The sequence below is a fragment of the Plasmodium falciparum genome (genome assembly GCF_000002765.6).
Source record: "Plasmodium falciparum 3D7 genome assembly, chromosome: 14".
Lineage (NCBI taxonomy): Eukaryota > Apicomplexa > Aconoidasida > Haemosporida > Plasmodiidae > Plasmodium > Plasmodium falciparum.
The window spans coordinates 1,150,001-1,164,157 of NC_037283.1; the positions used below are offsets into that span (position 1 = coordinate 1,150,001).

Sequence of the window (14,157 nt, forward strand, 5' to 3'; positions counted from 1 at the left end):
GATTGTTTTTAATATTTTAATTAGTATAAAAATAAAAATAGAGCACTTAGAATATTACATATATATATATGCTTTTTTTTTTTTTTTTTTTTTTTTTTAAATATGATCATTCTAGCTATTTTTTTATAATTTTACCTTACATGTTCATAAAAAAAAAAAAAAAAAAAAAAGTTGTATTTGCACACATAAAAAAAAGATATTACTTTCCACATTTTAAGAAATACAAATATTATATATATATATGATCTGTTATATATTCTTAAGTTAAATATTCATTAATTATCATTTCGTAAAAGCATTTGAATATACAAATATTTCTATTTAAGTATGCTATATTTATATTTAAATACTTCAAATAAAAAAAAAAAAAAAACAGGTTGAAAATAAAATTTGAGATATGTAATAATACACATTTATGTATATATTTATATATACAGAAAAATTTAAGATTTATAAATATGTTATTTTATTTTTTTATTTCATAGTTGAAATAATATTTCCTGTAATTGGTTCAACTGATCCATAACTATATTTCCCTTTTCTTAAAGCTGATAAATTGACAAATTAAACATTATATATATATATATATATATATATGGATATCTTATTTTTAATTGTCACGTTTTAACACTTAAATATGAATTTTTTAAAATGTGTGTATTTTACTCGATATTTTTGGTAAATATTCTTCTCTACTGTTTTTGTAGAGGGGCCATTCAACTGAAGGAAATGAATAAAAATGTGAATTATTAAAATATAAATATAAATGTCTATATATATATATATTATATTTTTATATGACAAATATTTCGAATGAATATATTATATTAAAGTTAACTGTCGCATTCTTCTGCATAAGCTTTTTTAATTTCTTTTTTAAACGATTGAAATGATTTCTTTTTTGAACATGGCCCCATATAACTTTGAGGAGCAATACAATACTACATCAAGAAAAAAAAAAAAAAAAAAAAAAAAAAATATACAAATAAATATTATATATAACAATTAATATATAACTTAATTCATTCGTATAACAATCTTTTTCATGTTACCTTTTCACTTTGAGTCCAATATTCTGGACAATATTCTTCATAATTAATTAATTTAGTAGTGTCTATAAAATTACATAACGAATGAAATATATTAAAGGAATAAAAAAAAAAAAAAAAAAAAAAAAAAAAAGGAATAATAATAATAATAATAATGAATACAAATAACAAATTTATTTGTCTCATTTTTAATATGTTTTCTTTTTAATAGCTATTTCAAATTACCAATTTCACATGGCCATTTTATATCACATTCATATGCTAAACTTTCTTTTAATGTTGAATTTAAACCTTAATAAATAAAAAAATATATGACATTAATATATATGCACATATATATAATAATATGTGTTTCCATTGGTTTTTTAATTAAATTACCAATAAATTTGGTATGTTCGTCACATGATCCATTATAATAATCTGGGGGCAAGCAATTCTGAGGAGTTCCAAATTCGTCTGACTTCAAAATCCAATCTTTTGGACAAGGCTATGAAAAATAAATTAATACATATATATATATATATATATTTTTATTTTTTTGTTGTATTAGAAAAAATAAAATTCCATATATTTTTCTCTTATTTTATTTTTAATTACGTCATTATCATCCATTTTACACTCTTTCAAACATGGGAAATTTAATTTACATAATTTTTCAAAAGCCACCTTAATATTTAAAATATCATATTAACAAAATATATATATATATATATATATATATATATATATGTACTCGTTGAATTAAATAAATATACCATATGATTATACATCAATTTGTAGCTTCATGTGCATATTTTTTTTCATATAAAAATATTACTTTCATATCTTTATCAAGAGTAATGAGAGATGCCCTAGACAAACAAGGGCCATTATAATTTTTTGGAGCCGAGCACACACCATCACCTATTTTTTAGGACAGTAAAGAGATGTATACATACTATATATTGTATCTATATATAGACAAATAAAATAATACTAAATGTTACTCTCTTTAATCCATCCCTACAAAATAAAATAAAATAAACAAAACTGTAATGAATATATGAATTCAATATTAATATAATAAATCCTTTTCAGGTATTTTTTAGTTTGGTTTTTCCAAATAATATACCTTTGGGCAAATTTTGGAATAATCTTTTTTACATTTTTCCTACAAAGAGGATATAGGTTAATTTATATGAATAAGGTAAATTATATATATGATGATTTATATGTAGCCTTTAGCTATCTGTACAATTATCTATATATATATATATATATATATATATATTTATGTGTGTATACATATTTATGTATTTTTTTTTTTAACTTTGCATGGCCATGAAGATGAACATTTGTTACTCCATATTTCTTTTTGCTCATTAGTCATATTTGAAAAATCATAAGGTAATAAGCAAGTGCCTAATATTTTCCAAAGGTGTATACAAATGAATGATTTTATAAAATTCAGAATTTTTTTTTTTTTTTTTTAACCTTCATAAATGGACAATGGGCGACAATATTTTTCATCTTCTGGTACCCAATTTGTAGGGCACTGAGAAGAATAATCTTTTTCACAATTATCTAAGCAAGGCCTATTTAAAATAAAAAATAAAAGGGATTTTAATGAAGGGAATAAAATGAAGTAGGAAATTGAATAATAACACAACAATATATATATATATATATATATATATATATGTATGTATAACCAAAAAATGTTACATTCTCTTTCTAGTAATTTTTTCTTTTTGGTTTCATGCTCTGCTTGTAAATATCTAGGACATGGTCCCCTATATGATAAAGGGGACACACATTCTTCAGAAGTACTTAATTTGGTCCATTCTTAAAAAAAGGAAAAAAAAAAAAATATATATATATATATATATATATATATATATATATATATAATATGTATAAGTTTTTTTTTTTTTTTTTTTTTTTTTTTTTTTTTTTTTTGCTTTATACCTTCTGCACAATTTTTACTTGGACAAAAAACAAATTATTTTTACGTGTATATTAAGAAATATTTCTGGTAGTATTAATTATTTACATACATATATATATATTATATTAGTCAAATAATATATATATATATATTTTCATTTTATATACGAGTAATCTTTTTGACAAAACGTAGATTTTTGAGATATAACTGTAAGGAAGAAAAGAATGGGATTATTTTACAATCATAATATATATATATATATATATATATATATATTTATTTATTTATTTATATAGGCTTATATTTATTCATTTATATTTTTTTTTTTTTTTTTTTTATCTATAAGAAAAAACAACCGCTTTTAATTTGTGAGAAAACAAAACAAAAAAAAAAAAAATTAGGAGAAAACATATTTGGAAAGAAGACAATTTTTACAAGATCTAGAAAAGATATTGAAAGGATAAAATAATTGAAGTATTTATTATTACATATATATATATATATATATATATATTTTTTTTTTTTTTATGCAAACAATTTAGATTTATTTATAAATTATATACCTGAAAAGATATTTTTTTATTTAATAATATATATTTAAATATTGAAGACCTGCAATTTTTATTTTTTATTTCGATAATACAAAATTAAAATAATAAATTATTAAATTATGGATATATAATTATAATAATTAAATATTAAACTTTTAAAATATATTTTTTTAAGATCATATAAAAAAAAATATATATATATATGTATATGATTAAATGTACGTAAACAAATTTGTACGTACACTATTATAAATAGGTTTACTATAAAAGTACCATATAGGAAAATAAATATTTCTTCGATAATTTGAAGTTTATAAGAAGGTAACTACATTTTATTTATCATAAAAATGGATATATATATATATATATATATATATATATATAATACACATGATATATATTTATCACATTTATATATGACATGATGATAGAAGATAATAATATAATATAATATAATGTAATAATAATATTATTTTATTTAATATATAGTTAAATTACAATAACAATGATTTTATTTATTATTAATTATTTTATAAAAATTATAATATATGTAAAATAAAAAAAAAAAAAAAATAAATAATGAGCACCTTCTTTACACTTTATTAAGTATACAACACATAGAATATTTATATAACACACTTTAAATTTTGAGAACACTAAATTTTTATGTCCTCTTTTTTTTTTTTTTTTTTTTTTTTTTTTTTTTATAGAATAATCCTATAAAATTATTATTAAATTTAATTTGTTATATTAAATTGTCCTTAATTATTTTTAAAGCATGACAAAAAAAAAAAAAAAAAAAAAAAAAAAAAAAAAAAAAAAAAAAAAAAAAAAAATATATATATATATATATATATTAAAAATCATATATATGTCAATTGTTAATATTTTTATACATCTTATATTGATTTTGTAAGGGTCATTAAATAATGTTCAAATGTTTGTAAACTTTATAAATATAAATAATATATATATATATATATATATATATATGAATATATGAATATTATAAATATTATAAATATTATAAATATTATAAATATTATAAATATTATTACAACACAAGAGAAATATAAAAGTATTATCAAAAAAAAAAAAAAAAAAATGGGAAAAATAATAAATACCTTTCATAATATTATAATTATTCTATTTTTTTTTTTTTTTTCCATACAATAGTACAAAATGTAGGTTATTATTACGAAGAGGCAAATAAAAATAAAAAATTATTACATTTATATAATATATATATATATATCTAATATGTTATCCTACTCTCCAAAAATGAAAAATTTAAATAATAAAAAATTATATTTATTATATTTTTATTATCATATGTATTCAAATCATAAAATGTTCCTAAGAATAATGCATAGAAAATAATTATAATTTATTATAATATTTATAAAAATATTATAATGTATAACAACTATAACATTTTTATATTCTTATCTTTATAAGGTATAGGGGGAAAAAAAAAAAAAAAAAAAAATGACTAATAGGTTTATTTATTTATTTATTTATTTATTATTATTTTTTTTTTTTCATCTTATGAACTTATAAGTATTATATAATGTTATTATAATAATTTACATCCATATTGTAAAGTTCGAAAAAAAAAAAAATAAAAAAGAAATAACATAAAAAAGTAAGTAATAAACAAATAAACATATAAACAAATAAACATATAAACAAATAAACGTATAAACATATAAACAAATTAATTAATAAACGTATAAACAAATTAATTAATAAACATATAAACAACTAAATATTTAAAAATATAACCTTTCCGTTTCTATTTACTTATAATGTTTAATCATTATGGTAATGAATAGTGTAGACGTTTTAAATTTGTTAGTAAACTTTAGTAATAGTAATAATATTAAAGAATATGATGATGAGTTAACTAGAAATTTTTTTTCACATATTATGTTATTATTAATTAAGGATGAAGATAAATATGAATTGTGTAAAGATGTAAACAATTATCTTTTTGATGAAGTCATAAAAAAGGAAGAAGAATATAAAGGAGATATAAAAAATGTAAAAATGAACGATGGGAAAAAGAAAAAAAAGGAGTGTGATAAAAAGAATGATGGAAAATACGGAAATAACTTAGAAATTATAATATTGTTTATAGATTGTTTATTTAAAAAATGTTGGAACGAATCATTTTTCAATAATAATAATAATAATAATATAGATATATCATGGGTATATAAGTTATTCCAATTAAAAGGTGGAGAAAAAAATAAATATTCTCGTATTTTGTTGAATTTGTTAAAAAATATATTAATAAAGATACAAGAAGAAAATCCGGATTTTTCAATTATCATTTTCTTATTAAAACATATACAAATAAAAATACAAAATCATATAAAAGAAAATCAAGATAAAAATATGTATCTTTTTTATGAAAAATGGAAGAATAAGCTTACTGAATTATCATCAAAAGGTTTATATATGTATTCTTATAAACATTTATTAGATAACATCTATGTTAAAAATCAAGTGTTGTCTGAATGTAATGAAGATGAAAAAAAAAATATTATATACAACAATAATAATGATGATAATAATATAAATCATAATAATTCTGAAGGTATAAACAATATAATTCTTACAAATAAACAAAAAAGATATAAGAACCTTTTAAGCACATTCGATTTAAACTTTGAACATTTGTGTGCGTTATTTGTTTTATATTTAGAAGAGGTAAACGGTAATCAAAATTATAAGACGTCAACATTTCAAAATGAAGTCGTTGGTTTATTGAAAAATGAGATATCAAAAGAACATAAGATAAATATTGATTATGATGATGAGTCTATAATTATGGAATTAATTAATTATATTTTATATCATATAATTTTGATTAATGATAAAGACATGAGAAATATTTTAATTAAAGATTTTTCTTTTGCCGTAAAAGAATATATATATCCTACACATGTATTTACAAATGTATGTTTAAATATAATTGATTTAATGTATTTTTTTCTTACGAATGATATGTTAGAAAAGAATATGGTTAATGGTAATGTTCCTATTATTAAAACGGACAAGATGCGTAATGGAAATCATAACAATATTAATAATAATGTAGATATGAAAAAAGATGATAATGTTGAGGAAACAATTCAAAGTAATGACAAAAAGAAGGTATTTATATATAATAACGAGAATGAATGTATTTTAGATATATATTATAAATATATGATAAATATGTATAACACAGATATAAATATAGATGAATATTTATTAAACGATATATACAATTTTATTATTTTATATATAGATTATATATATAATGAAGAATTTGTTAAAAACGGTCATATAAATGATATAAGATATTATTTTTTATTATTTAATAAAGGATATATGGATGAAAATGTTTTAAAAAAGTTGTTATATATTTTTAATACACTTATAAATATCTGTCGTAAAACAACAACAAAGAATGGAAATAATGAAATGTCCCTTTTTATAAAGGTATGGGAACATTTTGAATGTATTGTTAGATGTATTGAAAACTTTTCTGTACATCTTTTAAAAAGTAATTGGTTTAAAATAGTAGAGCTTATAAACATTGTGAGTTCTATAAAAGTTATGTATGAAAAAAAATATGAAGGTGATAAGAATATTTCTGATGTATATGATGAATATAATAAGGATACATACATCCATAGGAACCATTTTGGAAAAAACATAGAAAAAGATATAGATAATAATTATATAAATACAATAATACATAACAATGAAAAAAATTTATTTTTTGATTATTTGGATTTTTATATTTTTCAAACATGTGTTAAACGTAGTTATAATAAAATGAATACATATATGATGAAAGATAAAAAAATGAGAAAAGAAAAAAATGATATGTCATCTGAAATCAATTTTGTTATATATATAGATTATATAATATTAAAATTAAATGAATATTTAATTTGGTTATTAATCTTACATAAAAATGATTCTGTTATACGATATTCATTATGTGGATTACTGGATTATGAAAATAAAAAAAATCTGGAAATATCTAAAATACTTTCTAATGAAACCAATGCAATTAAATATACCGATGATCCATTATTATTATGTAATGACAAAAAAGAATCTGATGAAAAAAAAATACATATATTAACTTTTATAAATAGTATATGTGATCATTTCTTATTTAATATATTTTTTATGCATATTGTTAAACCTACATTATTTATTAAAGGCGATATGTTATATTACGAATCAAGGATAAAAAATTTCATAATGTCTAAAATATTATATAAACATAAGTATGCTTATAATTATTTATTTAAATTTATTATATCTTTAGGTAATATAAATTACTTTTATATTAACCTCAGAATAATTCTAGAGACATTACTTCAATCAATAAATATACACAACAATAATAATAATAATAATAACAATATATATCATCATACATTCAATAATATATTTACCTTTTATAATATGATTATTATGAATAACGAAAATACACAGACTTATCAAAATTATTTGTATAAATTAAATAAAGAAAATATAAACAAAAATTATTTTAACACATTTTATTATCCATATAATATATATTATAATCAAAATATTCATAGCATTATTATTAATATTATAAAAAATGTTAAGAATATTTCGTTTAGTAGAAGAAATAATATACTTTTTATAATTTTAGAAATTATTATAAAAATGAATGACGCATTAAATATTTTTACAAATATTAAAAATTATTGTATCTTCTTAAATTTATTTGAAGATTCCTTTTTCATAGAACATTTAAACATTTTTCAAGATATTTTGAGTATTAATGAGAACCATTTTTTAAAAGATATTCTTAGACTAAAAGAGCAAAAAAATCAAATAAATAATGATCTAATAAATAAAACATATAATATATATAATAATGAGCATACGGACCAATGTAATGATGTGATAAGGTATCAAGAGACCAGTGGTAAAATTACAAAATTTTTGTTTATTGAAAATAGGAAAAAAGAATTATTATATAATTTTATAGATTTATTGAATGAGCATATATATTTTAATAAATATATACATTATTATGGATATCTACGATTATTTCATTTAATTTTGATAAATGAAGGACAGGATAATAAATCAGAACTAAGAGAAGGAATAATACACCTTATAGAATATTATAATGAAAAATGTAATATGAAAAGTAACAATGATGATGATAATAATAATAATAATAATAATCATTATCATTATAATAATCATTGTAATAATCATAATGATGATGATAACCATTGTACTGGTTTGATATCCATTCTAATTTGTTATATTATAAAAAATAATTTATTTTATTATTTCAATAAATCATGTGTCGTTAAAATAATACATAACAATATAAAAAAATTGAAAGATATTATTTTTGAAAATAATTCAATATGTAATGAAGATATAGATACACACAATAATAATAATAATGATAATAATAATAATATAACATCTTGTTACAAATTTTATAAATATATAGAATCGAATTTCTTATATATGGATACTTTGGAATATATAAATATAAATGAACAATATATATCTTCTCAAAACCTAATTCATTATTATAATAGTGACTATCCCCATAAACAACATAGAACATATAGGAATGCTGATACATATGTAAAGAATAAGATGAATCATGTTGTATATAATGATGATGATGATAATAACAATTATCTTGTTAATAATAAAGTATTAACTTACATATCAAGAGATCTAAAAAACCAGGAATGGTATTGTTGTTTTTTTAATAATGTTAAAGAATTATATGATACATGTTGTGATTATTTGTTACTTACAAGAAATAAAGATATCACAAAATATAATAATAATAATAATGATAATAATAATAATGATAATAATAATAATGATAATAATAATAATGATAATAAAAATGGGTGTGATAATATTAAATTAGTATTAGTCTTGTCGTTTTTATCAAATATTTATAATATATATAATCCAGGAAAATGGGATAAAGAATTAAATTTTAAAATACAAGAGTTATCATTAAAAAGGTTACATAATGTAAAATTTATACATTCAAATAAATATTCTTTACATAATTATTATGACAAATTTAATTATTATAAATACAAATATTTTTATAATTGTTTTTTTTGTTGTGGTTCCTATATATCGTTAAATGAAGAGGAGATGTTTATGTTTTGTGAAAAAATAATAAATGATATTGAAATATGTAAAGATGAATTAGTGTATATATATTTGATTATTAAAAATTATATGATACCATATATATATACCAAATCTAATGATAATATGAGTACATCTATATATAATATAAATCAAATCAATGAAAAGAAAATGATCATTTTTAAATTGTTGTTTAAACAAAGTGTTATATTAGTTGACAGATTTTCTGTTTGTAAATATCCTATTCATTTGTTAGAATTAATATTTTTAACTTTATTTCATCCGTTATTAATAAGATTTGAGATAAATAATTTTATTGACAAGCGAAATTACGATTCACATATTTACAACGTAGGGGAAAATGATATAAGAGAAAACAAAAAAGAAGAAATATATAATACAAAAAATGGAATAATATGTACTAAGGAAAATTTTAAAAAGGACCAAGAGAGCATATCGAATGATAAATATTGTCCTGATGAAAGATATCAGAAATGTTGTAGCAATATTAAAAAAGAAAAATATACACATGGTGATAAAAAAAATAATGATAAAAAGGATAATGATAAAAAGGATAATGATAAAAAGGATAGTGATAAAAAAAATAATGATAACAATAATGATAACAATAATGATAACAATAATGATAACAGTAATGATAACATTAATGATAACAATAATGATGATAATAACATTTATAATGATGACACATACTTGTTATTAAATTATGTACGTAAAATTTTAGAGAACGGGAAAACAAAACTTTCGATAACAAGAAATATTGTAATACCCATGTTAACTTCATTCTTTTATAATTTAATTAATTATGATGATATAATATATGTTAAAAAAGAATATTTAAATAATTTTATAGAACTTATTGTTGATATTTTAATGTATAAAGAATATGTTCTATTAGATGGGAAAAGAAATTTTACAAATGAATCTTTTAAAATAAAAAAAAATAATAATTTACTTTTAAATAATTTTATAAATGAAAATATTTGTAATTATCTTATAAACAAATTAGAAACGAACGAAGAAATATGGTTTCCTCCTGAACTCTATGAAATCCATCATACTCCTATATTTTTAAGAATATTAACATTAATATTTTTAATTAATTTATTTAATATTTTAGATTCCACATATCTTTCATCTATAAAGTTATGTACGACAAGAGAAGACAAATATGAAAAAGTTTCTTTTAATAAAAAAAAAAAAATGATTTTATATATCTATGAAACATTAATTATTTATATTTTAAAAAAAATTGATAACAAAAATATTTATCATATGAATAACAAAAGTCCTAATATAATAAATAGTTCTAATGATAATAAAAGTTTTTTTAATATACAACAAAATAAGGAAAAAGAAAAAATACCTCCTTTACCATCTTCACATGGACATAATATTCAACTCAGAGGCTTACAAGCTTTATGTATGTTAAGTAAATATTTTAAACATTTAAAAAAAAAGAAAAGAAAAGAAATTATTTCTTATATTAATATTATACTTATCTATGATCATTTAAATAATACTCGTCAATATTTAGAATATTTTTGTCTAGCCATTAGCCATTCTTCTTTTGTTTTGATGTATCCATATTTAATAAAATATTTATCACATGATAATGTAAATAATCAGCTTACCATAACATCACTAATTATATGCGCTTACTTATTTTTAAAATCGAAATTTTCTTATTATTCTTTTGAACAATTATATATTAATTCTTATGCACAAATTTGTTGTACAAAGGAAAAAAAAAAAAAAAAAAAGAGTGTTTTAACAAAAAATGGACCCATCCTAAATAAAAAAGAAAGGAAATTAAAGAGAAGGGCACAAGGGAAGAAAGTAAAACATATTATTAATGAGCTTGTGAAAAAAAACAAAAATGATATCAATGGAATTGTTCAAGGTGTGAAGAAAATGAAAAATATGAGCACACATAAAAATGATAAAAAAGGTTATAATGATTATGTTACAAATAATAATATTGTACATAATTTTGATAATAAAAAATATGATAATAAAAAATATGATAATAAAAAATATGATAATAAAAAATATGATAATAAAAAATATGATAATAAAAAATATGATAATAAAAAAGGTAAAGACCATAATTATAATATGATTAAGGTTGAAATGGTGAGAAGAAAAGATTCTTTTAAAAATAATGATTTAAAAATAAATGAAGACAAAAATGGTGACATATGTAATATTTCTAATGAGAAAAAGGAAAGAAGAAAAGATAATATACAAAATGATTATTTTTATTCTGAACATATATTTAAGTGTTTATTAAAATTATTATATGGTATTATTTCTTTATGTTCATCTCATTCAGCTATTATAAGAAGTATGGCACAATTTATTTTATATAAATTTATTAAAATAAAAGGTACTTCTCATTTAAATCCTTTTTTTTCATCTCTTTTTTCATATATTAAATATAATAAGGATTGTAAAAGAATAAGGAAAAAAATTAAAAATCAATTTAATTATTGGAACGTAAGCTTTTTTGATAATATACGTTTCTTATTACCTACAGAAAATTATTCATATAATCATTTTGATGAAGATAGGAATTATAATAATGTAAATACATTTGCTCATATTCTATATAATAACGAACTTGTAATGTCATACACCTTTTTAGACAAATTTAAACAAATCGTTCAACAGGAAATGTCCTTTATGATCTTTAATATTGATTTAGAAAAAGAGAAACAAACAGATAAAAATTTTAAATTGAATAGTGAACAGAATGTGTCGCTAAATATGATTAATCGTATATATGAACACAACATCAGGACACAAATAGAAAGGGTACATGACAAAGAGGGATCTTCTAAAAATGTGTACTCTGATAGTACAGAAGAAACTTTTATGAGTTATGATAATAGTGTTGATATAAAAAGTGATGATGTTAATAAAAAGAGTGACAGTGTTAATAAAAAGAGTGACGGTGTTAATAAAAAAAGTGACGGTGTTAATAAAAAAAGTGACGGTGTTCATAAAAAAAGTGACGGTGTTCATAAAAAAAGTGATGATGTTCATAAAAAAAGTGATGATGTTCATAAAAAAGGTGATGATATTGATAAAAAAAGTGATGATATTGATAAAAAAAGTGATGATATTGATAAAAAAAGTGATGATGTTCATAAAAAAAGTGATGATATTGATAAAAAAAGTGATGATGTTCATAAAAAAGGTGATGATATTGATAAAAAAAGTGATGATATTGATAAAAAAAGTGATGATATTGATAAAAAAAGTGATGATATTGATAAAAAGAGTAACATTGCTGATGAGCATATACCAATTAATTATAATGAAGGAAATAAAAAGAATATAACAAACATATCAAGTGAAATAAATGATGATATAATTATATTAGAAAATATTTTAGAAAAGAATAAGAATAATTATCAGAAGAAATTTGATCCAATTTCGAATATTATAGAAATACATAATGAGTTTAGAAAAAATTATTTAAATAATAAAAAAAAAAACGATTTAATAGTTATAGCATCATTAATTGATAAATTACCAAACCTTGCTGGTTTATGTAGAACATGTGAAATATTTAATGTCAAGAAATTACTTATAGATAATATAAATATTATTAAAGATTATCAATTTCAAAAAATATCATCAACTGCTAATAAGTGGATGAATATTAAAGAACTCAAAAAAAGTAATATCATTAATTATATAATAAAAAAAAAAAAAAAATATTCTATCATAGGATTGGAACAAACTCATAATAGTCAGAAATTGAATCATTTCGTTTTTCCTAAAAAATGTATTCTCATCTTAGGAGATGAAAAAGAAGGATTGCCTTCTTCTATTCTTATGTTCTTACATCATTGTATAGAGATACCTGGTCAAGGAATTATTAGATCCTTGAATGTTCATGTTTCAGCAGCCATCACTATTTATGAGTATTTCAAGCAGCAACTATAAAATTAATAAATGATATATATATATAATATATATATATTTTATATTATAAAATATAATGATATATTTTTTTTTCCTATTTAAAAAAAAAAAAAAATTCAACAATATATGATTTTATATAAATAAAAAGAAATATATTATATATATAATATAATATAATATATTATATAATATTATATTTTTTTTTTATATATGAGAAATTGCTTTTTTTTTTTTTCCCTATCTCTCCATAAAATAAAAAATATTTTATTTTTTTAATATATTAAATATATATATATATTATATATATATATATATTATAGTATATGTAATATTTTCTTTATTTTGAATCTATCTGTATAGATTTATATTTTTATGTTGTTATACATTTGAAAAGTACTCATGATTTTTTTTTTTTTTTTCTAAAAACTATGAAATAATAAAAAAGGAAGAATTTAATAAAATTATTTTTTAAAAAAATTTTTTG

The 14,157-nt window shown here is 18.5% G+C and overlaps 2 protein-coding genes across 2 annotated transcripts; one reads left to right on the forward strand and one right to left on the reverse strand.

The window, feature by feature from the left end:
* Positions 1-474: 474 nt before the first annotated feature.
* On the reverse strand, positions 475-3,387 carry PF3D7_1429300 (CPW-WPC family protein; the record flags this gene model as incomplete). Its single annotated transcript, XM_001348410.2, has 16 exons — positions 475-548; positions 667-720; positions 839-941; positions 1,053-1,114; positions 1,275-1,340; positions 1,428-1,536; positions 1,647-1,715; positions 1,867-1,952; positions 2,036-2,051; positions 2,161-2,199; positions 2,359-2,450; positions 2,523-2,623; positions 2,741-2,873; positions 2,997-3,013; positions 3,144-3,183; positions 3,333-3,387. The coding sequence occupies 16 exons, from the start codon at positions 3,385-3,387 to the stop codon at positions 475-477; spliced, it is 1,116 nt and encodes a 371-aa protein (XP_001348446.2).
* Positions 3,388-5,354: 1,967 nt separating this feature from the next.
* PF3D7_1429400 (rRNA (adenosine-2'-O-)-methyltransferase, putative) lies at positions 5,355-13,694 on the forward strand (the record flags this gene model as incomplete). Its single annotated transcript, XM_001348411.1, has 1 exon — positions 5,355-13,694. One exon carries the CDS (start codon positions 5,355-5,357, stop codon positions 13,692-13,694), a length of 8,340 nt encoding a protein of 2,779 aa, XP_001348447.1.
* Between the last annotated feature and the right edge of the window lie 463 nt (positions 13,695-14,157).